The sequence below is a fragment of the Pongo abelii genome, chromosome 5, assembly GCF_028885655.2.
Source record: "Pongo abelii isolate AG06213 chromosome 5, NHGRI_mPonAbe1-v2.0_pri, whole genome shotgun sequence".
NCBI lineage: Eukaryota > Metazoa > Chordata > Mammalia > Primates > Hominidae > Pongo > Pongo abelii.
In genome coordinates, this window is record NC_071990.2 from 55,812,877 (window position 1) to 55,840,825 (window position 27,949).

Consider the following 27,949-nt stretch of genomic DNA (forward strand, 5'->3'; position numbering starts at 1 on the left):
TTATCAGCATCAGAATCATCATTACTAGGTGTTTTTCTTTCCTTAAGAGTTAAAACAGCTTCTTTTTCTATTTAATTGCCATTTCAGTAATTAAGAATGAATACTTTCAGAGATTAGTGTTCTGATGTGTTTTTCTTTCCTTAAGAGTGAAAACAGCTTCTTTTTCTATTTAATGGCCATTTCAGTAATTAAGAATGAATACTTTCAGAGATTAGTGTTCTGATTTTTATTATAGCTCTAAAATTTTTGAAACAAAAGATTCATCAGATAATGTTCACATTCACACATCCATCCTAAAGGATGGATTTCCCTTAGGAATTGGACAGCGAGTGAAATGGTGACCACTCTCTGCTTGTCTTCTCATAGCTTTCCTGCACCCTCAGTTTTTACTCCATGCAGTCTCCCAGATGGTGCTTATAATATTTTAAGAAAACAGAAAATAAGCTCCCAGTAACAAAAAATTAGGGAGGGGGGCACAAATAGCCTATTACTAGACATCATGCTGATTAGGCTTTTGGAATGAAATGTTGCAAAGAGATATTTAGTTCAATAGTTCCTCAATTACCTCTTATAAAAAGAAGTGAAAAATTTTTAAGGTTAAACATTGTTTATAGAATAGTAAGTGGAAAATACTATAGAAGTTATAAGCTCCATGTATATATTATGTTTAATTATAAAGCTAGTTTGGGTCAGCCTGCTGAAAATCATGAATGGATTACAAAACGAACAGTAGCACATTTTTTTGTGTGTGAGGAAATAGTACATGGGACAATAGAGAAAAATATTCTCATAGACAACAACTTAGTAAGAAATGAGTGGCTCTGGTGGTGTTTGCATACAGGCACTAGGAAAATAATACATTTCAGATAATTCTAATATTTCATTATCCCTGTGATACTTCCAGAAAGCCTTTTACCTCTCTCGGTTTCAATAACTACCCAGGAGAATATTTTGAGGATTCTCTTAAGTTTTGGGATGGCTGCAGTTGCCCAGAATCTTCAACTGACTGGTAACATTTCATGTTCTCTCTGTGAACCAGAAGATTCCCTGGTGGGAAGTGAAGTGATAAGGGCAGGTGCAGTCATGTGCTAATGCTATCTTTCTGCAGAGCAGGCATCTCAGAGTTTCCTGTGAGTATTTGCATTAGAGGACAGAATGGAAGCAGCATAACCAGTGAGTGATGCAGAGCATGGGTATCTCTTATAATCACTTACAGTCCTCTTTCACACAGCAGAGCTACTTAACAAGTCCTACAGTCCAAGGAACATCCTCATCTCTGGAAGGATTCTGTCTGCCTCTCTGCACACAGTGTCCAATCTAATCAATTCCTTAGCTGATCCTCTATAGAGCAAGGGAAAAAACTACTGGGTAACCACATGATGCAAAAGACTAGATCCATTTGTTACCCCATCCAACATTACTTCTTGATGGAAAGGTGTAAATGCACCAAGAGATTGGTGCATGGGTAAAACTAGTATCTCCAAATTCTTCATATTTATTGCCTCATTTTTCATAGAATGTTCCCAAATGCAATGAACAGTGCCAGTGGGCAATAAACATATAATTTAAATTTGAGCAGTTTTTCTCCCTAGTTGTGACATTCTGAAACTAATGACTTATATCCCTGATATGATATTTATGTCTTACTGAATATTTAAAAACACATTACATCATGCCCAGCCACATTTTAAAGTTATTTGGTTGCATTTTAGATTATTTGGACATTTATTAATTTGCTATAATTTATATGTTCTTTTTCTTCTAAATACAATACAGCCTTTAGATTTATGAGTGATATGCTGTAACAGATTGGCAAATGCACAAAAATCTTAAAAGTCTCACAAATGTTATAAAGCTTAGCTGAATAATTAAAATGACTCTTTTGTATCTTTAATAATTGCATAACTCCAAGACCATTAACACGTATTCGGCTATTTGCTGAATAATTATCATGTATTTCACTTCTCTTCCAACAATGACAAGAGCATTGGTTACTTTTTCAGAATGATTTTTTTTTAACTGCAGAAGACGCGCTACACAGAAAATGCCAGAAAAAAAAGAAGCCAAGTGAGATGTGGGAGGTGGGCAATGGGTGGTCAGACAAGCTCCCTCTCTTTCAGTCATACTTTGCAACCTTTTTACCTATTAGTGCTTATCATCCAAATCTGTGATTTGGCAAAATTTTCATTTCTCCTTATAGTGAATCTTTAAGATACCTTTGCCATATCTATTTGCTAGTATAAAACAGTGGACTTCTCTACTAAAGGAAATCCCCAAACATTATCCTCTGTGAAGAGTGCCCATAGTATAGGTCAAAGACCAAGTACCTGAAGGCGGAAGAAAGTTCCCATTATCTCACTCCACTTCATTCTCAACATTCATAATCCACACTAGATTCATTTCTCAAATGACTTACTATTCGACTGACTTGAGCTGATATCAGAATCCAAATGAAAAAGACACCCAGAAGTGCACCCTTAGAAGTTAAAAGCAACAACAAAACTTTCACTTATAATTACTCTTGATAAAATGCAATTTTAAATCACCTCCAAGAAATCTTATACATTGCACATAATTGTATATTAATGTGTTAAATGCACAAGCAAATATAGTAGTTCAAACAATGAATATTAGCTCACTGATTGTCAAGGGTTCATTCAATGGATTGGTTCATTCTACTGTTAGATAAATCACACTAGCATATTCCTCCGTTTTCTGTGTGACGAAGGGCAGTGCTCCCTGGGTCACTATTGGCACTGGATGTCAGTCTTTCAAGTGAAATGATATGAATTGAATATTATGACCTAATGGCATTAGGAAACACTAGAAATGACATTGATATTTGAACCATGCTATATCTATCCCATTTATCTATGTTGATTAAATTAATGGATTATAAATTACTAAATCTTGATGAACACTTTGTACTTCTAATTGCTAGAGAGGATTGATATATCTTTAGCCCAGAAGCTATGAAAAGGCGACTGTGCAAATCTATGCAACCATAGTTCTATTCCCAGGTTAGCAATGTTATTGAGGGGCCCTAGGTGCTTAACTTATTTGCAGAGAAGGAATGGAGGTTGTAGAGAATAAGGTGAGATTGGTTTGAGAAAGAGAGTTGAAGGTACCCTAAGGTAGCACTAAGAAATTTCTAGGAGTCACTAATCAACTTAATCCCATTCTCATAGAGTCCAGCCCTTTAAAATTACACTTAAAATGAAATTAGCCTCCAATAATTTAGCAAAGATTAGGCTTTCACTTGTAATTTCTGTGAATATTCTTCTCTGAAAAGTAATCTGTTCCAATTAAAATATAGAACTTCAGACTCAAGAATGAAAGATAAAACTAATAGTATCATCATTGTTATTATTATAATCATAAGTAATAGCAAACACACAGCACTTATATGCCAGCCCTGGAATAGACATTTTCATCTTAACTAACTGTCCATACAATTCCATGGTTAGGTACTATTAATCGTCCACATTTTACAGATGAGAAAACTGAGGAATGGAGAGTTTAAATAATCTCCCTAAGATCACTCCGTAAGTCAGATGGGATTCATGCCCAGAAAGCCTGGTTGCAGACTTGATTCCAACTATACTCTTCTGCCTCTCCCATAGAGAAACAAAAGAATCATACTTGATAAGAATCTTATCCTGTTGATTTCCTTCATTTAGCACACACACACACACACACACACACACACACAACACACCACACACAACACACACATTAGGCCCAAAGCTGTAAAGTGAGTGACTCAATAGTGTGCAGCAAGCTGATTAGAGAGAGAACAGATAGTTCATCCTGACAGCCCAGAGACTTTCTGCACTGTTGCACTGGATCTTAGATCTCTTTCACTCATTTGTACCTATAATCAACATATCAACAAGAAAGGTTCTCATGTAAAAGACAGAGATATCTACCCTTTTCACATATTATGAGATCAATATAACCAGGACGGAAAAATAGAAGAAGATGACTGGACTACATCTACTGTCTTCAATTAAGGCTCACCACTATTAATGGATTAACAAATATTTGTTTTAAAGACACATGCAAGTATATGTTCACTGAAGCACTATTCACAATAACAAAAATGTGGAATCAACCTAAATGCCCATCAATGATAGACTGGATAAAGAAAATGTGGAACATATACACCATGGAATACTATGCAGCCATAAAAAAGAATGAGATCATGTCCTTTGCAGCAACATGAAAGGTGCTGGAGGCCATTATCCTTAGCAAACAAATGCAGGAACAGAAAAGCAAATACCACATGTTCTCATTTATAACTGGGAGCTAAATGATGAGAACACATGGACATAAAGGGTAACAACATGCACTGGGGCCTTTCAGAGGGTAGAGGGTGTGAGGAGGGAGAGGATCAGAAAAAATAACCAGTGGATACTTGGCTTAATACCTGGGTGATGAAATAATCTGTACAACAAACACCCATGACAGACATTTACCTATGTAACAAACCTGCTCATGTACCCCTGAAATTAAAATAGAAGTTAAAAACAAAATATTTCTTAAATGCATAATGGATATCAAATATTGTATCAGATATTGGGGACACAGTTGTGAAAAAAACAGAAGCAGTCCCTCCTACCATGGAGCTTTGTTCCAATAGAGAAAACAGATGATAACTAAGCAAATTAAGCAAATAATTTACTACATTACACATGCTGAAAGGAAAATAAATAACAATCTGTAAAAACATGTAAAAGAAATCAAAAGTCTTTTTAAAGGGAGAGGGGATTCTGAGAGTGATATCAGAATCAATATTTCATCCAGTATAAGAAAGCACATTGAACATAATTACATTAACTAATCATGTGGATATAGGCATTTTTAACATGATTTTTTTTGTTGTTATTTCCTTAAAGTGCCAAGTTAAAGAATGATCTGTGGCATTGTTATTCATATAAAAATTTTGACTGGGTGAACTTACCTAGTTTTTGGAATCACATTGACTAGGCTAGCAGTGAGCAAACTGTCGTAAGGAGATCCGCATACAGAATTCTCTTTTAACATGACTCGTAACTTTCCTTGGGTGCTACATGTTGAAAATGTACTGATGTACAAATAGCCCTTATTATTTGAAAATATGAAATAAGCTACCCATAATTAAAAAATGTTAATTAAATATAATTTCAATCAAATTTCTATGTGATAATTTAAAAAAAAGACATTATTCTTTATAAGTGAGGCTTTTCCAGTTTGAACTAAACATATGTGTTTTTTTTTTTTCTATATGAGGGTATGATTTCTTCCAATCAATGGAAAAGTTACGGGATAAAATAATTACAGTAATTATTTAAAGAATGCCATATTATAAATTAAGACATTTGGAATAAAAAAAGATTGCAAAGTTTTCATCATACCTTTTCATGTTTAACAATAAATTTACATTTAAAAGTATATTTCTAATATTTTATTTTTGTGATATAATTTCTTTTTAAATAGAAAGCACTTGCATGGATTGTTTATTTTTGGCAACTTTGCATTTGCTTATATGTTGTGACTACCTTTCTCATATAGGAAATATATTAAGAGTAATTCTTTTAACAGCTGGTGCTTCTCTATTACTATGATTTTTCTTGTCTCCAGACCGTGTCAGTGTCTGTGTCTGTCCTCACACTGAGCTGTATCGCCTTGGATCGGTGGTATGCAATCTGTCACCCTTTGATGTTTAAGAGCACAGCAAAGCGGGCCCGTAACAGCATTGTCATCATCTGGATTGTCTCCTGCATTATAATGATTCCTCAGGCCATCGTCATGGAGTGCAGCACCATGCTCCCAGGCTTAGCCAATAAAACCACCCTCTTTACGGTGTGTGATGAGCGCTGGGGTGGTAAGTACCTTATGGCCCATCAACTGACACTTATATTACAGCAGCAAATTGAAAATTGGATTAGCATAGCCATTGTAAAGCTGGGCTTATATATTTTATTGACATTTGTGAATACAGTTTTGCAAGAGCACCAAAACCAACTTGAATTTCAAAACAATTTCACAGAATAACCCTACCTATCTGAATCCTTTAGAAATGTTATCTATTATTTTCTCATTTTCATATCTTTCAGATAGGAAATGAAAGGAGATTATTCTACAATTCAGATTTGTTTATTTTTCTTAAACTCCTTAAACAAAAAGCAATATGGAATACAAATCCAATTATGTATTCTGGAATGATACACGATTTATAAGATGGTTCAACACTGTGTTGTCTAGTGTCAGGGTCCCTAATGGGCTTCAAATACAACTGAATTTTTTCATTTTAAGACCATGTCCTGGATCACATGGTCCTGGGAACATGGCCAGAGTCAGCATGTGGTTCTCTAAGTCAAATAATCCAAATTTGTTTTCTCTATTCATAATACATTCAGTTGCTGAGTTTTGCTACTCGCATAATTATTATCCAGTTTAAGAATTATATTAATTATGAATCAATCTGGTTTCCCATCTGACAAGTATGATGTGAAATTTAAACAATCAGATTTGAAGGCTTTATGTTTCTTTGGTTAGAAATTGTTAGAGTCAGTCTGAGGTTTTTGTGTAACAGTGAGAAAACTGCTATCAACACCTGGTGCTAGCACAAATCTGGGCACAGGAAAGAATGACAGAAAATAAAATAACCCTGCATTTCAGCATAGCATGCACTGATTCCAATATATCACATGAAATATATATTTAAAAAAAAACAATCTGACCTCTTCTAGGTACGTATACTAAAATGGCTGATATTTAGAGAATTCATATGTTAAAATTGTTTTTTATTAGAAAGATGTATCAAAACAAGCAGTGCACACCAGGGATTGATTAAGGATAATATTCTTAAATATTGTAATCTTTGAATTTCTGTTATTTTCTACCTTGGTGTTTGTACTAGAACACCGAAAGGAAAAAAAGCCAATCACTGATACATTAGGCATATACTACAGGATATATCTACAGCAAGATAATATTTAAGAGAGTCTGGGATTATTTCATATATTGTTGTAAGACCTATAATAACTAAAATTTTATAATTTGCTTTATCTATTACCCCAAATATCAAATATCTGTCTTTTATTGAGATTTACTTTTTCTTTTTAACATTCCAACTTTTTTTGCTGTATTTTTCTCTATATCATTTTCAGTTTTTTCCGATTTTTCAAATTAATAGTGCAGACAAAAACAAAATCAATGGAAATTTCCAAAATGGTAGGAATATTTATGAAGGGTCTTATGTCCCATTCATTTAATGCTCAAACACCACCTTGAGAACTTAGTATATGTCAGGCATTGTGCCCACCTGGAGAGAAACAGACTCTGCTTACGGGAGCACACTCTATATAATAAGGCTTAAAGGCCAATGAACAAATTTTTATAGGGTAATCAATATTTTAATATATTTATATACAAAATGCTGAGAACACAAATGAGAGAACAAACTCAGTTCTGGCCATTTGAACAAAAGTTTACAGAGGAGCTGCTAACATTCCAGCAGATCATTAAAGATAAGCAAAAATTCTCCAGACTGAGAAGAGGGAAAAGGATGTCCAGAAAGCAAGAAAATCCACATCATGGATACTACATTACAAAGCAGAAGGAAATTGAGTCAGCAGTTGTAGTTTCTGGAACATAGGGGCAGCTAGTGTAAATAATTGAGTTTTGAAAGAAGATGGGTTGGGGACTGACTGTGACATGTCTCTTATATGATCCTTTTACACTGATTTATATTTAGAAAGCCTAAAAAGGTCTTTCTCAGAATCCTGTATTAAATTCGAAACTAAATTTAGCCCTAGAAAGATTATATTATTTTTTCAAGATTATGAAGCAAATAGGTACATTTAAATCTAAAGCTTCCAACTCCTAAGTTGAGATTCCTTAAGTTTTATAGAGATTGCAATTAGATAAAATATAAAAATATTTTTCAATATGTGTCAGCAGTATTTTCTCTAATATTCTGGCAATTAGTTTCACTTATATGTTTATGGGTTGCTTTTATAAGCTTTTCTTTTTTCAATGTTTCCCTGAATAATCAAGTAACAGTAACCTCCACGAACAAAAAGATTGCAAAGTCATGGATTCCTGTTCAGTTATTATGATTAAGTAAATAGATGTATGATTTTTAAATTACCTCTGAGTGGTAAATATAAATACATAAAACTCATCTCTACTCTGATATTTTATTACATAACTCTAGCAAGGACATTTTCATTAAAAAAAAAGGAAACAATTGTTGAATATGTAAAAATCTAAACTTAGCCTTCAGAAGTCATTTAAGACAACTATTTGAAGGTGATTTTATAATAGCCTATAATTAAATGCTTATAAAGACTAAAATTAAGTATTATTGGACTGAATTGATTAGCTACAAAATCCAACTTAATTAAATCTATACAGTCATTTAAATATTAAATGAAATTGCTAAGAATATTTTTAAGAAAAAACAATTCAAGGCAGATTTTTATCTTTTTTATTAGACGTTTATTATGATGATTTCTACATAGCATGTAAAATCATTGTTCATGTAAACTATTTATAAGTCCATGTTCAACTTACAATGTTAAACCTTTGTATATGTGTGATTGTCACAACTTTTTAAAAAACCATAGGAAATTATATTTTACAGTGTCATCTCTCTAAATTCAAACATTTTTAAAGGCCAACTGTCATTTAGCCTGATTTTTAAAACTATTGTAAAATATCTTCTATTTGAGATTAATTCATAATCTGTGTTTCTTATCTTTATTCTAAGTTAAATCAATAATGTAGTTATAAAAGTAGAGAGTAGTATCATAATTATCCTACAACCAATGTGGCAGTGGAAAAAAATTTGGAAAAGCAATTTGGTCAGTTGATACATATCTATCAAATAACTTTTGGAAAAGTTCTGTAAATGCTGTTTTACTCATGGTGCAAAATAACTGAGAACTCTGTCTAACTAAAATATTTACCAGAAATATGTAATTATATATGGATAAATGATTTCTAAAACTAATTATATTCATTATTGCCTATTACTTCTTCATAAAAAGAACCATAAGCTATGATTTCTGGCAGACACACACAACACTCAAGAACATATAAATAATGTAAATACTTATTTTAATAATCTTTAAAATATACATTTGTATGTGTTTACTGTTTGCTTCAGTCACATCATTTCATACTTCTAAAATTATTAAATTAACCCAGAATTTCTTGCTTGCTTCATTTGTAAATGCGTAGTTCTACAGGAAAGATCCTATAGAAAGAAATTCTTTGCTGGGTGTGGTGGCTCAAGCCTGTAATCCCAGCACTTTGGGAGGCCGAGATGGGCGGGTCATGAGGTCAGGAGTTCGAGACCAGCCTGGCCAAAATGGTGAAACCCCATCTCTACTGAAAACACAAAAATTAGCTAGGCATGGTCGTGGGCGCCTGTAATTCCAGCTACTTGGGAAGCTGAGGCAGGAGAATTGCTTGAAACCGAAAGGTGGAGGTTGCAGTGAGCCAAGATCACGGCACTGCACTCCAGCCTGGGCAAAAGAGCGAGGCCCCGTCTTCAAAAAGAAAGAAAATAACTCTTTTTATACACTCAATCAAAGTTATATTTTCTTCACTATTCATTCATCCAGTGTTTAATTAGCATGTACCCTTGGTCAATTGTTCTGGACACTGGAAATTAGTAACATCTCTCTTTTTGAATATTACTGACAAATTGTTCTTTGGTAGGCTAAAAAAAATGGAAACGTTTTTACAGTCAAAGTAATTATGGCATCTGGCCTATTATGAGGTTTGAAAGCATATAAATATGTGTATATGTCTATCAATGGGAAGATTTATTAAACATATTTATTAGGGAGAAGATAGTAAAACATATTAAAGATTCAGGTAAACTTAATGAACCCCTCAACTTTGAAAAGACATTCCAAGTTGAATATTGGGAAATTATATTTAATTTATTGTTCATTCAATTCCTGATAAGTGTACCATGAAAGAGGAATGTTTCTAGTTTCTAGATAATTAAGATAACATGCTGGCTGAATAATGAACCTCAAGTCATCTGAGAGAAATTAAGTTTTGCCTGTCAAATATACGATATAACTCTTTAATCTCTGATTTCAAAGACTAAAGATCCACATTTGTTCCTTATTAGTTAGTTTCATATGTATATAATTTATTTAGATTGTGCTTATTCGTTAGTTGAGTAAAAACAGTAATTTTTAATGATTATCAATATTTAAAACTTTTTAAATTAAAGTAATGCTTATGTGAAACAAATTTTGTGTAGCTATATTCTAGGTTATATACGAATGTCTTAAATACATTGAAGACATTGCTTATGAAGTACAGAAAGACTTCAAAGATGTTCTCATCACACATAATTTAAAATTTCAATGGCATATCTGAGTTTTTAATCAGCTCAGACTATCATGTTTCCCTAGTTATCTATTATAATCTCCTTATTCAAATAAGCTATCCTACCCTGGAAGTATAATTTTGCTTGATCTTTTTTCCATATCAGTGTTTATTATCATAATGTGCATTTAGCAGTCAATTACATATTTTTTCTAATTATTCATAAATATACCAACCACATAGGAGCTTTTGCTACCATCTATTCAAAACGCTAAACTGTTATCACAGTGATGCTATCCATAGCTGCAGTGAAAAAAATTTTCCTGTCAAATCTGCTTTCCTCTATCCACTCAATTTGTCTTATACAGACAACAGGGCTTCACAGGTAAGTAAGCTTCAAAGTTATATAGATTTTTTAACGAGGAAAGCTCGTGTAACACTTCTTTAAAACAAATAAAAGTTCAAAGCCTCTTAGGTGCCTGGGAAGTGCTGAGGTCACTTTCAGATTCCTTTGAAATTGGCCCACCAAATGCTGTGTAGGCTGTGGTACTTCAAAGGGAAAGACTGTTTGTTATTCCTCCAGTCAGAATGCTTGAATGTTATCACTTTTTACATAACTGACCTGCTTTACAGGATCAACTTGAAAGAAAGTTAGAAACTGATGAGGTAGGTGAGTGCTACGTGGGCCAGAGAGTAGCTAAAAATGACACCTCAAATTGGTCTCTTAGACCTGCCAACACATGAATCCTACTGACCCCGCTGAAGATTGCAGCGGATAAAGACATCTAAACCAAAAGAGAAGATGGGTTTAGAAGGAAGAATATGGAGAAAATTAGACTCAAACTCAACTGCATCTGAAAGACATCCTATGGAAATAAGATTGTGGAAGATATTAAACTCATAAGTATGTTAAAATATATTCAGCAAGAATCAAATGCATGATTGTTCAAAAAATATTATCTATTATTATGACAATCATCATGCTTACTATTGATTAATCCTGACTGTAAACTGCCCTTATCACAAATCTGATCACATAACCAAGCTTTCATGCTTCTACATCCCCTTTATGAAGTAATGAAAAGAATAAAATGCATGGAGGTAATAGCATTATTCCTCAACAATACTATGGGACAAACCCCCTTGTCAATAGAAAAGTCAAAATAAAGTATGTAAATTTTAGAAGAAAAACAAAACAGCTCTGTTGTGTTAGCATTCAATTAGAATTATAATGAGTTAATTACATTTAATATCTATGGAATCTATGCAAGATATATTGCTTCCTCTTTTACATTGCAGTAAAAGTAGGTAGACCATTATGATATATTCGAATACTAGTACAAAAATATCTTCTAAAATCTACAGGGAACTCAAACAAATCAGGAAGAAAAAATGCAAACAATCCTATCAAAAGTTGGCTAAGAACATGAATAGACAATTCTCAAAAGAAGGTATACAAATAGCCAACAAGCATATGAAAAAATGTTCAGTATCACTAACAATCAGGGAAATGCAAATCAAAATCGCAATGCAATACCACTTTTTATTTTTTATTTTTAATATTTTTTTGATGGAGCCTCGCACTGTCGCGCAGGCTGGAGTGCAGTGGCGTGATCTCAGCTCTCTGCAACCTCCGCCTCCCGAGTTCAAACGATTCTCCTGCCTTGGTCTCCCAAAGTGCTGGGATTACAGGCATGAGCCGCTGTGCCTGGCCAATACTACCTTACTCTTACAAGAATGGCCATAATCAAAAAGCCAAAAAATAATGGACATTGGAATGAATGTGGTGGAGAGGGAACACTTTACACTGCTGGTGGGAATGTAAACTAGTACAACAACTATGGAAAACAGTGTGGAGATTCCTTAAAGAACTAAAAGTAGATCTACTATTTGATCCATCAGTCTCCCTACTCTGGTAGCTACCCAGAGGAAAATAAGCCATTATACTAAAAAGATACTTGCACATGCATGTTTACAGCAGCAGAATTCGCAAATGGAAAAGTGTAGAACCAGCCCAAATGCCCATCAATCAATGAGGGAATTAAAAAAATGTGGTATGTATATACCATGGAATACTACTTAGCCATAAAAAGGAATGAAATAATGGCATTCCCAGCAACCTGGAGGGATTTGGAGACCATTATTCTAAGTGAAGTAATTCAGGAATGGAAAACCAAACAATGTATGTTCTCACTCATAAGTGGGAGGATGCAAAGGCATAAGAATGATAAAATGGACTTCAGGTACTCAGGGGAAAGTGTGGGAGAGGGGGTGAAGGATAAAAGACCACAGATTGGGTAAAGTGTACACTGCATGGGTGATGGATGCACCAAAATCTCAGAAATCACCACTGAAGATTCATGTAACCAAACACCACCTGTTCCCCCAAAACCTGTTGGAATAAAAAATTTAAAAAATACATACATAAATAAATTCAGATTCCCAACATAATATATAAATATATATGATATATGATATATGATATATAACATTATATATCATATATGATATATTACATTATATATCATATATATGATATATTATATATGATATCTGCTGTATCATATATAATATATGATATATAATATATAATATGTTATATATATTATATATCATATATTATATGTTATATATTATATGTTGTATATAATATTACATATAAATACCTATTAATATATAATATTATATTATATCTAAGTATATAATATATAATTTATTATATATTATATATTTATATATAAATAAAATATGTAATATATAATTTATTATATATTATATATTTATATATAAATAAAATATGTAATATATAATATATGAATATTATATCTAATATTAATATACAATATATAAATTTATAAATATATAATATATAATGATTATATATTATATATAAAATATATATTATGTAGGGAATCTGAATTTATTTATGTATTTATGTATATATATAAAGTAGGGAATATATATATATGTATTAGGTAGGGAATACATATACATCTTCTAGAGCATTTACAAAGTTAGTAATCAATATAATTTAGAAAAGCTAAAATATTAAACCACAATGCCATGAAGTGATTAATCGACTTGTTCTTAAGTGGCTAATCTGTGATGTGTATCATTTGTGTACATAGGATTAATTATAAATAAAATATTACTACCGTCTAGAGGTGTTTATGCTTAATAAGTGAGAAAATATTCATATTGGATTGGAGAAAATTAATGTTATAAAGCCTTAAAATTCTCATTTTTATTAAAAGTATATATATGTATTTTTAATAAAAGCATACACACACCACAGACATACTATGCTTAAAGAGCAATTTTGTATATGTTCCAATAAGTCAACAAAAAGAATCATTGTCAAATTTTTCTTGTATTTAGTTTTCAAAATTTTTTTCACATTTGTATTTGGAGCTACAACTGAGAATAGCCTCCCATTTCTCAGGGAACTTACATTCTAATAAGGAACAACCAACTGAGTTTATATTTTCTTCCCATTTTAACCAAAGCATTAGTTTTTAGGTTTTCATTGATTCATGTCCCTTTTTGTAAATAAAAGTTTAGAACAACCCAAATTAATTTTGTTAATTAGCCAGATGTAATCAAGTCAAATAAAGGGCCTTTTAATAACTGAACACTTGACTTTGGGTAGCACAAATTAAGAAATAGCTAATTCTTATTTTTCTGAGTACATTAAGTGAAATTACGACTTCACATTTGGCATGTGTATACCCATATACTGAGTAAAATCAGTTGTTAAATATTATGAATTATTTTTCCCCTTTGCATATATAACATGACAATGAAATAATATAAAAGGTAAATATGCACTTGGAAGAAAAGCATTGACATGTATCTTTTTAAAAAGTCCACCAATTGTAACGTAAGGTTTTGTTGTTTTGACTTTCATCCTAGGTGAAATTTATCCCAAGATGTACCACATCTGTTTCTTTCTGGTGACATACATGGCACCACTGTGTCTTATGGTGTTGGCTTATCTGCAAATATTTCGCAAACTCTGGTGTCGACAGGTATATAGTTTCAAATATTTTGTGTGTGTTATTCCTCCACACGTAATTTGTTATTTGTTATTCCTTCCAAATAATTTGTCTGTGCTTTTTTTTTAGGATGCACTCATAAACAAAATTTAAGAATGCATTGAACCAACATAACATGTTCAGAAAACTATTATATTGTGTGTTCTTTTAAAGTAATGAGAATCTAGACATAGAAATATGTCTAGGCATTTTTAGAGTAATATTCAGGAAATGTATTTTATAAACTGAATAAGTACTTTACATTTGAAATAAAATTTAACATCTGTGATTAATTGTCTTTTGTCTAGGAATAACATTAATTTTGCTTTCTATGAGAAATAGCAAATAAAAATTCCTTTAGAGTTTTTGAGACTCTAAGTCTGAAAGGTTATATTTTTAATCAGATTTATTTAAAACATTTGAACATATAGGTTAAATCTCCAACTTCAAAGATCTCATTTTTTAGAATATTATAAGAATCAGGCAGAATGTATAATTTTAAAAACTGTATATAATGCTGATTTGGGGTTACTACACATTGTTAGATAATTCTGCCGTATCAGTGAATGTTTGTATTCATTCACTCAGTTATTCATTCCTCAAATACATATCATGAACTTTTCACATACATGTCTCACAAAAAAGCTAAAAATTCTACTTTTTGCCATTGAGGACTTCATAGTCTAGAGGAAGGGCATCGTCAGATGCAGGGTGAAAATTACTTTAAATATAAGCACAGAGAATCAGAGCAAAATGTACTAAAAGCGTATCTAACCTAGGAAAGGTAACATTTAACTTAAACCTTGATGATTTGAAGGATATCACCAACAAATACATTTAGTGGTTTGTGAGATAGAGACAAAAAGGATATGGCTCAGTCTCTCGCATTTTGTAAAATGTATCTTAAAATGCCACAATTCTTAGAGATGTATTTCTCTCGTTCTCTAAACTTACTGCCAATACTTACTTTATCAGGCTTGTGGAAGGCCATGCCATTAGTCTGTTTTCTCTGACACATTTTATCCAACTGAAAAGATTTACTGGAGTCACCTTAATTCATTAAAAAGATTTCACAAACACTTTATTTGGTCTTTGAGGATGCGTCTTTGTTTTTTTAATCAACCCTTGTTATTCAAAGCATTTTTCAAGATCATCTTTCACTGACTGGATATGAGCAACACTCATATTTTTTTAACACTATATGGCTCATAATTTCAATATTTTCTCTTTTCCTCTACTTTTACAAAGAAGTCATTTCTTTTATGACCTTATAAGTGAAACCAGTGGCAACATTTATTAACATTTTGTTTCCCGTCATTTTTTACTATAAAAACTAATGTGGACCACTATAAAATATGAGTGGTGATTTTCTAGATGTTGGTGACAGTTTTCTCAGCATTCTCCACCTCCCTATGAAGCCAATGCTTATATTTTAGGGTGTTTGTTACTGCAGCATCCTGCTTCCTAGTACCTATTATTGTATCTGTCAGGTTTTGCTAGGTTATTATTCTTCTATTAAAAAATGTGGTTTGCAACAACAGTTCTGTTTCACTCCTATTACAGGTCAGTGGGGAGGGCTGGCTGGGGCACTGTGCTCCATTTGTTTTCTCATTCCAGGACCTAGTCTGAAGAAATGGCACTTTCTGGGACATGCCATTCTGGGACTGAGAGAAAAAGAAAACTGGAAGAAAAGTATATTTTCTCTTAATGTCTTTTATGAACCGGCATGTGTTACATCTTGCTTTTCATTGGCTAAAACAAGTCACGTGGTTAAACTTGATCATGAAGAGGGGACACATTCTTCTCTGACAGAAAACATCACACATCACAGGGCAATGGGGAGCTTCCTACAAGCTGGGGATGAATGATCTGGAATGATACACTATGGAGAAGTCAAAAACACAAGGGCCAGACTGCATGAATTTAAATCCTGACTCCACCACTTAGCAGTGACATGAATTTTGTAAATGGCTTAAGTTTTTGTGACTCCCTTTATTAACTTTAAAACGGGGTCGTATAGCATCTTCCTCATAGGTTTGTTACATGCATTCAGGGGTGTCCAAGGGAGAGAACACCGTCGTGGGTTCTTAGTTTCTATTTCTGCTTGGGCCAGTAAAACCCCTTCCTATCCCTCTTTTCTGCTTATTACTAGAGACATAAACTAAAAACCAGGGCTTCAGGCTGTTAAAGCCTAAAACAAAACAAAACAAAACAGAACTACAACAAAATAAGGTGGGTTGGACAAGCTTGCTTAGATGAATTAACTCAAGTGCCTAAAATATAGACAGTGCTCATTAAACAAAATATCTTAATAGATGTTGTTTAATAATGGCCTCTCAACTAATTGTACTTATATTTAAATAGCAAGCATGTGTTGAATTGGTATATGTGACTATTTTTTTAAAAATGCACATTGAAATACCAGTATAGTGCTTCTTATTTGTCTGGTTCCTCTACTCTAAGATAAAGATAGTCTCGCTGTCATCTTTGTATCCCTATAAATAGCACGTGCTCAGCACAAATCAGTTGTTTTTTCATAAGAACAAAGTGAGTAGAATAGGAGAAAGTGCTGGGAAAGTTTAGAGGGGACACAGAGAATCTATTGCCCAGTTACTATGATAAACATTTGTAGAAATGGATTAGAATCTGAAAAATTTCTTGAAGGGGAAAAAGCAATTAATGAGCATGTAGGGATAAAGATATTTTAGATTTAGATTCAGATTTTGTTGGGGAATGTTCAGTGTTAAGATTATCACTTATTTCCTTATTTTTACTAGTTAGTGTGCATTGTATAAAAGATATGCTTATAATTTCTTATTCATTTGTTTACAAATTGACATACCTTTAAAACTCTTTCAAGGTTGTAATGTATCTTTCTTGTTATTTTTACATGGTAAAACTTTACCATGATACCATGGTTACCCTAAAGTTTACATGGTACCATCAGAGAAAATGTTTTAAAAAGTTTGTTAAATGAATGAGTGACACCAAAATCCAAACAATTTAATTTTCTACCATTTAAGCATATAGTTTGACATTTCCCAAACTCTAAAATAAATTTTAAGATAAATTGCATCACAGATTCATAAATAAGCTACATTCTTTTCATGAATTATCCTGATTGGTACAAGCCACATGATTCAGAAGATTTGCAGTAAAATGCTTGGGCTGTGAAACTAAAGTCATTTACAAAACAGATTGGAATGGAAAATACCAAGTTCAGCTGAACTCACTTTAGCAGCCACAATAAAGTGAATTAACCCCAAATGGGTGATTACATAGAATTCTGCTTGAGCAACTCTCAATTTCCAACTGTTAGTGTCTATAAACAAAGTTGTAAGGCATTATGTGCGCCATAGGCTACATTAAGTGAGCCATCAAATGAAGAGCTTGTCCTATTTGCTTAAAATTACAGAGAGGCATGAAATCTGTTATGTACTTTTGAATTAGTAAGTGTAAGATTATTAGTGAGCAAATTGTGTGTCCTTGTCGGACTTTCTCAAGACGTTTAAGCCTCATTAAAAAAAATAGCTAATGCATTGCTGTGAACTACTTAAATTCTCTCTCTCTCTATCTCTTTTGGCAATTTGACTCAGAGTACTCAGGAAATTCTACAGATTATTTGCTAAAACTTATTTTTTTAAAGAACTTAGCTTGCTTGACCCTTTCATTTATCTGTCAGCATTTTTTCTAGTTCAGACCCTTCATATAATTCAACACTAAATCTTAATCGTCATGTGCTTGTGTTAATTTATTTCACAATTATTAAGCACATACTCTGTGTCAGCTATGGTGTGAGGTACTGAGGATGGACTGTAATAGATATTTGGGTCTGAAACTATAGTTCAGCTTTTCAAGGACTTTGAAAGACCTTCCTGTTCCTAACTCTTATCACAAAGTTTTCTGCTGCTCTTTATTCAGCACTCTTCTAAGAGAACTTAAGATAAATAATATTCGATGATGACAAATCAGTCCAGTGTGGGAAAATAGGCAGCAAACAAATTACAATTGCAGGGACAGAATCAGGAAGGCAGTAACTCGAGTCCATACAAAAAAAAAATAAGGAGCACCAGTAAAGGTAACTACATAGGTAAATACTATAGACAGAATAAACATATTTATCTTCTGTTATCTGATGTAAAGAACAACTGCATAAAATAATAGCTATAAAATTGTGAAGATTCACCTTATAATGTATACAGATGTAATTCAAAAAAGGAGGAGGAAATGGAGCTATATTGGAGCAAATTTGTTTTATACTATTGAAATTACATTGGCATAATCTAATCAGCTTATTTAGATTAAGTTGCTAATTTCAATCCATAGTGTAACCACTAAGAAAATAATTTTTTGAAAAATGTTGAAATATAGGTAAAGCAATAAAAGAATTAAAATAGTATACAGAAAATATTTAACACAAAATAAAGGAGTAGTGAGGAAATAGAGGAAGACAAGAGATACAATATATATAAGTCACAAATAGTAAAATGGCAGATATAAATTATATTTTCTTAATAATTAGATTAAATGTAAATGGATACAATACTTCAATCAAAGGGCATAGATTGACATTTGACATAATAGATAAAAACCAACCAATAATTTAAAAAAAAAAAAAAAAAAACCCATGATCCAACTTTATGCTGTCTACAAGAGACGTACTTTGTATTCACATATACAAATAGGTTAAATGTAAAATAACAGAAGAAGAAGTACTAAAATAATCACAAAAAGGGAGTTAATGTGGTTATACTAAAATTAGACAAAATAAATTTTAACAAAATATTACTATACATAGAGAGGGACATTTCATAATGATGATGGAGTCGATCCATCAGGAAGATATAAAAGTTGTAAACATACATGCATTTAGCAACTGAAACCCAAAATATACCAAGCAAAAAGTAGTAGAATTAAGGAGACAAGTAGGCAGCTAGACAATTATAGTTGAAAATGTTAATACTCACTTGCAGTAATGGATAGAAAAAACAGGCAGGGCGTGGTGGCTCACCCCTGTAATCCCAGCACTTTGGGAGGCTGAGGCGGGTGGATCACAAGGTCAGAAGATCGAGACCATCCTGGCTAACATGGTGAAACCCCGTCTCTACTAAAGATACAAAAAATTAGCTGGGTGAGGTGGGGGGGCGCCTGTAGTCCCAGCTGCTCAGGAGGCTGAGCAGGAGAATGGCATGAACCCGGGGGGTGGAGACTGCAGTGAGCAGAGATCGTGCCACTGCACTCTAGCCTAGGCAACAGCAAGACTCTGTCTCAAAAAAAAAAAAAACAAAAACAAAAACAAAAACAGGCAGAATAGCAACAAGGAAATAAAAGATTTAAACAAACTATGAAACCACTGGGCTTAACTGATATTTATAGAACATTCCACCAAAAACAGAAGAATGCATATTTATCCCATATAACATTTTCCAGGTTAGATCATAAGATATGCTCTAAAGCAAGCCTCAATACATTTTAAACAATTAAAATAATAAAAAATACATTTTCCTATCATGATGAAATTATATTAATTAGAAATTAATTATAGAAAGACATTTTTGAAATTCACAACTGTATTAAAATTAACTCTTTTAAATAATCAATAGGTAAAAGAGGAAATCACAAGGGAATTTAGAAAATGTTTTTAGATGGATGAAAGTGAATACACAACATATATACACATACAAAATGCAGCAAAACAAGTGCTGAGAGGGAAACTGATAGCTATAAGCATCTATATTAAAACAGAAGAGGGCTTTTAAATAGAAAACCCTAACATTCCACCAAAAGAAACCAAAAAAAAAAAAAAAAAAGAAAAAATCAAAATCAAAGCAAATAGTAGGAGGGAAATAATACAGATTAGAAAGGGAATAAATGAGCCATAGAAAAACAATAGAAAAAAATCTATAAAGCAGAAAGTTGGTACTTTGAAAGGATCAGAGAAAATGACAAACCTTTTCCTAAGTTAATCAAGAAAAAAGAGAGAAAACAAAAATCACTAACATCAGAAGTTATCTTCCCAATTTGATTTGCTTTTGCTTGATCTATCGTTACTGTCATTACAGAGATAAGAAGAGAATAAGAGAACAGTATGAAAAAAATTTATGCCAACAAATAGCCTAGATGAAATGGACAATTTCATAGAGAGACAGAAACTACTGTACCCTACTCAAAGAGAATTAGGAAATCTGAATAGGGATTGAATTAGTAATCAGGAAACTTCCTACAGAGAGAAGCCCAAGTGGCTTCACCATTGAATTCTACTTAACATTTAAACAAGTATTAATGTCAGTCCTTCACAACTGTTTCCAAAAAATACAAAAAGAGGAAACACTCTCATTTCCTTCCATGAGGTCAGAATTTCCTTGATACTAAAACCACAGACATTACAATAAAATAAAACTACACACTAATATACTTACAAATATAGATATGAAAGTATCCAACAAAATGCTATCAAACCAAATCCAACAATATGTAAAAAGAATTATACACAATGATCAACTGTGAATTATCCCACCATTGCAAGGTGGGTTTAACATATGAAAATCAATCAATGTATTGCATCATATTAATGAAATAAATGTCTAAAACCACATGATCAACTTAATAGATGCAGTAAAACCACTTGAAAAAATACAATATGCATTCATGATAAAACTACTCAACCATCTGGGAATGAATGGGACTTCCTCAATTTGACAAAGGTTATCTATGAAAACTTCATAGCTGACATCACTCTTAATGGTGAAAGACTGAATATTTCCCTACTAAAGTCAGAAACAAGACAAGTATGTCTGCTACAACCATTTTCATTCAATATTGAATAGAACTGATTCTTTACAGGGCAAACAGGCAAGAGATAATATTAACAATAATAAAAAATAAAAGGCATGACGATCACAAAATAAGAGGTAAACTATTTCTACTTGTAGGTTATGTGATATTTTATATAGAATATCCTAACGAATTATTTTGCAAAAAAATACATTAGAACAAATAAATGAGTTCAGCTAGTTTTCAGGATGAAAGATTAATATACAAAAATCAATTTCATTTTTATACATTAGCAAATAAAAATTTAAAATGAAATTAACAAAAAATCATTTAAATAGCAACAAAATTAATCAAATACCTAGAAGTAGATTTAATAAAAGAAGCTTAATAACAGACTTCATCCAGGCTCAATTGCTTATGCCTGTAATCTCAACACTTTGGGAGACTGAGGCGGGAGGATCACATGAGGCCAGGAGATCAAGACCAGCATAGTCAACGTGGCGAAACCATGTTTCTACTAAAAATACAAAAATGAGCCAGGCATGGTGGTGCAGTGCAAGACTATAATCCCAGCTACTCGGGAAGCTGAGGCATGAGAATCATTTGAGCCTCAGAGGTGGAGGCTGCAGTGAGCTAAGACTGCACCATTGCACTCCAGCCTGTGTGGCAGAGTTAGACTCTTGTCAAAAAAAAAAAAAATTCTTCAACATAAACATGTATATTTAGGGAATGTCCAGAAATTATAGAAACATGGATTCCATGCAGCAGTTATAATTCCCTAAAAAGAGAATTATGAATTCACTGTATTGCTGAGGATTCTAACATAACCACCAAAGATCCAGGGAGAAAATTACCCTATTTTTGTATTTAAAAAGGTGCATCTATTGAATGATGTGGTTCTAGTCTCTATATAGGCAACAAAAATAATGAAAAGGAAATAGCTCTGGATTATTAAAAATAAACAGTATGTTAATCAAATCAATTAAATAGATAATGTTCCTTCAATATTTTCAAGTCCTATACATGAATATCATTTACAATCATAATTATTAGCAACTTCAATGAGTAGGCCACAGTTATACAAGTTTCTCGAGTCAGTTCGGAACTATTTCCATTCAAGCAACCTATAGTCCATTTCTGTAACATTTTGTTCTCCATCATCATATTCAGTCTCAGAAAGGTTACCAACACAGTCCTTGAATCACATGTAGTACAGGTTAAGCATCTCTAATCCCAAAACCTAAAATTCTAGCTTCTCTAAAATCCCAAACTTTTGAGAGCTAACATGATGCCAGAAGTGGAAAATTCCCTTGCTACCTCATGTGACAGGTCATGTCAAAAGTCAACCAAAACTTTGTTTCATGCCCCAAATTATTAAAAATGTTATATAAATTTGTTTAAAGACTATTTGTATTGGGTGTTTATAAAATGTAAGTAAGTTTTGGGTTTAGACTTAAGTGCCATCTACAAGATATCTTTTTATGTATGTGAAAATAATCCAAAATCCAGAAATACTGACATCTGAAACACTTTTGGTCTCAAGACTTTCAGATAAGGGATATTTAATCTGTACACAACATGTTCACCTACAATTACAAAATATCATTGAAAAAAAAGAAGGACTACCTAAATTAAAAGATATTCTGTGTTTATGGATTGGAAGATTCAATCTTGTTAAAATAGAAATAGTCTTCAAATTAATCTATGAATTCAATACAATTCCTATGAAAATCCCAGATGGCTTTGTATTTTGGACACAAATTGACAAACTGATCCTAAAATTAATGTGGAAATGCAAGGGATAGAGAAGAGCCAAAATAATCTTGAAGAAGAAATGGAAAACTTACTTCCTAATGTCAAATCTTAACAAAAAGCCACAGTAACTAAGACGGTGTGATACTTGCATACAGTTAGTCATATAGATCAATGGGATAGAATTCATGGTCCAGAAATAAACTCTCATATTTATGATTAGTTGAGTATTGATAAAGGTTTTAACACAGTTCAATGGGAAAAATCATAGTCCTGACAACAAATGGTGTTAAGACAATTGTATATCCACAAGCAAAAGGATGGAGCTGAACCTCACCTCACACCATATTCAAAACTTAGCTCAAAATGGACCATAGATTTATATGTAAGAGCTAATCTCTTAGAAGAAAACACAGAAGAAAATCATCATGACCTTGGCTTAACCAATAGGTTCTAAATATGACACCAAAACCAAAAGCAACAAATGACAACATAGATACATTAGACATTATCAAAACAAAAACTTTTGTGCTTCAAACTGCACCATTAAAAAAGTTAAAAGTCAGCCCATATAAATGTAGAAAATATTTGCAAATCATATATGTGTTAAGGAATTTGTATCCAGAATATACAAAGAACTCTTATGAATTAATAATTTAAAAAATTACAAGTAGGCAAAGACTTGAATACACAATTGTGCAAAGATATACAAATGGTCAGTAAGCACATAAGAAGGTGCTTAACATCATTACTCATTAGAGAAATATTAATCAAAATCATGAGATACCTATTCACACTCAACAGGATAGATCTGTTTTAAAAGGCTGTAATCATTATTGGTAAGGAGGTGGAGTAATTGGAATCCTCCTACATTGTTGGTGGGAATGCAAAATGATGTAACTGCTTTGGAAAACAGTTTGGTAGCTCCTCAGAATCTTAGAGAATTACCACATTACCCACCAATTCAATCTCTAGTTATAGACCCAAAGAACTGAAGACATGTTTACACAAAAACTTACACATGAATGTTCGTAACAGTATATAATTCCTAGTAGCCAAAAAGTGGAAACAACCCAAATGTTATCAATGACTAATTGTTCTATATGCAAGCAATAAAATATTATTCAGCCACTAAAAGAAACGAGGCACTGATATATGCCACAAGATTAATGAATCTTGAAAACATACTAAGTGAAAGAAGCCAGGCACAGAAGGCCACATATTACATAATTCTATTTGCATGAAAATGTTGAGAATAGGCAAATATATAGAGCCAAAATAATTTGTCCTTGGCAGGGGCTGGCAGAATGGGACAATGAGAAGTGACTGCTAATGGATTTGGAGCCTCATTTGGAGGTGATGAAAATGTCTAGATTAGATAGTGAAGATCTGATAGTTGCACAACTCTGTGAATATTCTAAAAATCATTTTTTGAACCCCTTAATGCAGTGAGGTTTATGGTATGTGAATTATATCTCAATAAAATGTTTTCTTTTAAAAAGAAAGAACAAAAATGATGGGATATTTTAAAATTTTAAAAAGTGAAGACTTTTTTTTTTTTTTTTTTTTTTTAGAAAGTTCTACTGCTGAAAGCACAGGGAAGCAAAAAAGGTTGAACACACAATTTGACATGTTAATGTAATGAGAGACTGTAATAGGAATTATCCACGGGTTGTTTTTTCTGTACTTTCTGACTAAAGTTTTTTTCTGTACTTCTATAGACTTTAAAATGGTCCATAGATGAGCAAAAAATGAGAGAACCTATTCCATGAAACCATATATCAAGTCCCAGAGAGCAGAGGGAAAACCTTTTTTTTTTTTTGCAAAGAAGTCATAGACCGTGTGACAGAATAATGTTGCGAGACTACAGATCTGGAGTTGGACAGGGGCAGGAGGCATAGTGAGAAGATCAGGTATTGCAGTTGTCATCCATAAGGGCCATCTGTACATTCTGAAAGTGGAGCTATTCGTAGTGAGAATGATGTTAAGAAAAGGAACAAATAAAATTATAGCCCTCATTATAAGAATTTAGCATGCAAATCTTATCAGAGCAGTACTGAGGTAAACAAAAAGTGTCAAGAAATCATGGAATTTAATGTGAAAAACTCCGTCAGTGTTGGAATACAGTCATCTTCATATGGTGGTGGGCGTAAGGGGCAAGGAAAATTTTCATAGTCCCTGCTGAACAGGGAAATGTAAGGGGATTATCACTTCATAGAAGACCACCAGTGCCTACCAAATATGTTATACTCTATTATGATGAAATGGGTAATGGGTTAAGGAATACGGTAAGGGGAAAAGAGACTTGTTCTACAAGTTTCTTAGCACTTAGCAAATGGAGCAGGCATTTGCTACGCATTAAAAAATAAGCATCATCCAAACTCTCAGACTCATCCAGCCACAAACTTAACTCTTTGTTCCTCCTCCTCCCAGATAAAATTCTTAACTTATTTCCATTTGTCATCTTTTTCTCACTAACCACCACCTCCACTGATGTCTCAGCCCACTTCAATGTAGCTTCAACTTTCATCATCACAGTGAAACAGCTTGCATGAAAGTTACCAATGATTTCTAAAGAATATATATTTTTAAAATTTATTTATTGATCTTTTGGTAGCATTAAGCAATGTTGTTCGTGGTTTCATTGCTCATATACTTTCTTCCTACTTTGATTTGAATACTTTTTGCTTCGAATACTTACCTTTCCTTCCCTGACCAGTAAATGCCACTTTGCTAGGTCTCTTCACAGCTCCACACTTTTTTTTTAGGTAGTCCCTTGCCCAAGCACTTTTTAAATGAGGTGAGTATCTAATATATATACACATCAGACTAGTCCTCTGGGATACACACAATCACAAACACACTTAAACACTCATTGTACCTTTATTATAAATCTTGAAATGAGTTTTTATAAGTCCTGCAACCAAAGTTTAAAAAAGAATAAATTCTTTTTTTAAATTGTTTTGGCTATTCCAGGTCTTTTGTACTTTCATAAAAAATTAAAATCAGTACTTTCATTTCCACAAAAAAGACTGTTGTGGTATTGAACGTGATTAATTGCATTAACTCTATAGATCAATTTGGGGGAGTATTGCCATATCAACAATACTAAGCCTTTTAATGCATGACCACAATGAATATATTTATTTAGGAGTTCTTTATTATCTCTCTGCAATGTTTCATCATTTTCAGTATATATATATATTATGAAATATATATACTTATACATATAATTTATGAAATATATATACTTATACGTATATTTTATGAAATGTATGCCTAGAACACATTCTTTTGATATTGAAACTTTTAAAATTTAATTTTCCATTTATTGCTAGTATATAGAAGTATAATTGATTTTTTTGTTTATTGATTTAGTGACCTGCTCCTTGCTAAGTTCTTTTATAAGTTCTAGTGGGCTTTTGGTAGATTCTTTAGGATGATCTTTGTAAGCAATAATTTCTTCTCAATAGAACCAATCTGTAGGCATTTTATTTATTTTTCTTTTCTTCTTGTATTGGCTCAAAATCCAGTACAATGTTGAGTACAAGTGGTGAGAGAAGACTTGATTTTTTGAGTGGTAAGCCAACACTGCATTGCTAGAATAAATCTGATTGAGTAAATGGTATTATCCTATTTATATATTGCAGGCTTTAATTTGATAACATATTTTTAAAGAGCTTTCTATCTCTATTCATGAAGGATATTTAGTTGTTATCTGTCTTTTGTTGCCATATCTTTGATTATAAAGATAAACGTGGCCTCATGAAATTTGTTGAAAAATATTACATTTCTGTACATTTCATTAAAAGTCTGAACAAGATTGGAATTATTTATTCTTTACTGTTTGATTGAATTCATTAACGGACCTATCTGGGCCTGGAGATTTTCTTGTAGCATAGTTTGTAAGTACAGAGTCAGTTTTGGTCACCTTTGTCTTTCAAGGGCTTTGTCCATTTCATGTAAGTTGGCAAATTCATTGTTTATTCATAATATTTTTAATGTTTGTAGCATGTTTGCCTCTTCCTCATAACTTTATCCTGGTCACAAACATTTTTTAAGACAGAGTGGGTTTTAAGGTCCATCATGTGCATGCTATTTCCAATTCATAACTGTGGTAATACATTTTTCAGGGTGTATTTTTGTGTTAAATATGATTTATAAAGTTTATTTATAATCGTGAAATAAAAGTGGTGTGCATGTGTTTTACTTAATCCTTCTCAGTGCCTGCTTGATTCAAATCTCTGAGATTTACAATAATGTACTTTTAGGGATGCATTAAGGATTACTAGTGCATAGTTCCTGGAGCTCAGTAATGTCAGTTATTCCTCTTAATTTTATATGGAGTTTCTCTGAATTCTCAGTGTCTCTAGACAGCTTATCAATGGAGAAATTTATGTGTCCTCAAAATGAATGCAGGATTCAGCATCTTCTGTCCTTATTTAGATCATTGTCTAAAAAGGGCATCACTACATTTTTTTTCCCGATTTCAGGGACCATAGCTTTCTCTTTATGAAAACTGTATTTTTTTGTTTGTTTGTTTGTTTTTTTTTTTGAGATGGAGTTTTGCTCTTGTTGCCCAGGCTGGAGTGTAATTGTGTGATCTCATCGGCTCATTGCAACCTCCACCTCCTGGGTTCAAGCGATTCTCCTGCCTTAGGCTCCCGAGTAGCTGGGATTACAGGCATGTGCCACCACGCCCAACTAATTTTGTATTTTTAGTAGAGGCGGGGTTTCTCCATGTTGGTCAGGCTAGTCATGAACTCCCAACCTCAGGTGACAGAAAACTGTTTCTAATGGCTGCAGAAGTCATCAGATGCAGAATGTTGATTCTCTCCTTCAGGGGAACAGTCAGTGATAGAATCACTAAAGTTTAATTGATCTATCAGAGATCATTTAGAAAACAGTTCAAGATCATTTAGCAGACACATACAGGCTTTTCATGATAGGAGTCTCCTGGAACATTCCAGCATCCACTGCTCATTCTTATCAGCTATTTTTTAAAATTGCTATTTAAAATGAGAGTCACAGAAGAGAAAGTTCCTATC

At 32.7% G+C, this 27,949-nt stretch overlaps 1 protein-coding gene across 3 annotated transcripts in view; it reads left to right on the plus strand.

The window, feature by feature from the left end:
- The window catches only part of HCRTR2 (hypocretin receptor 2), a 272,193-nt gene that overhangs the window by 235,637 nt on the left and 8,607 nt on the right, over window positions 1-27,949 (plus strand). For all 3 annotated transcript variants that reach the window (XM_024248679.3, XM_063724840.1, XM_024248680.3), the window contains exons 4-5: window positions 5,623-5,866; window positions 14,254-14,369. In XM_024248679.3, the coding sequence (XP_024104447.1) occupies window positions 5,623-5,866; window positions 14,254-14,369 (360 nt within the window). The remainder of the gene's footprint in view (window positions 1-5,622; window positions 5,867-14,253; window positions 14,370-27,949) is intronic.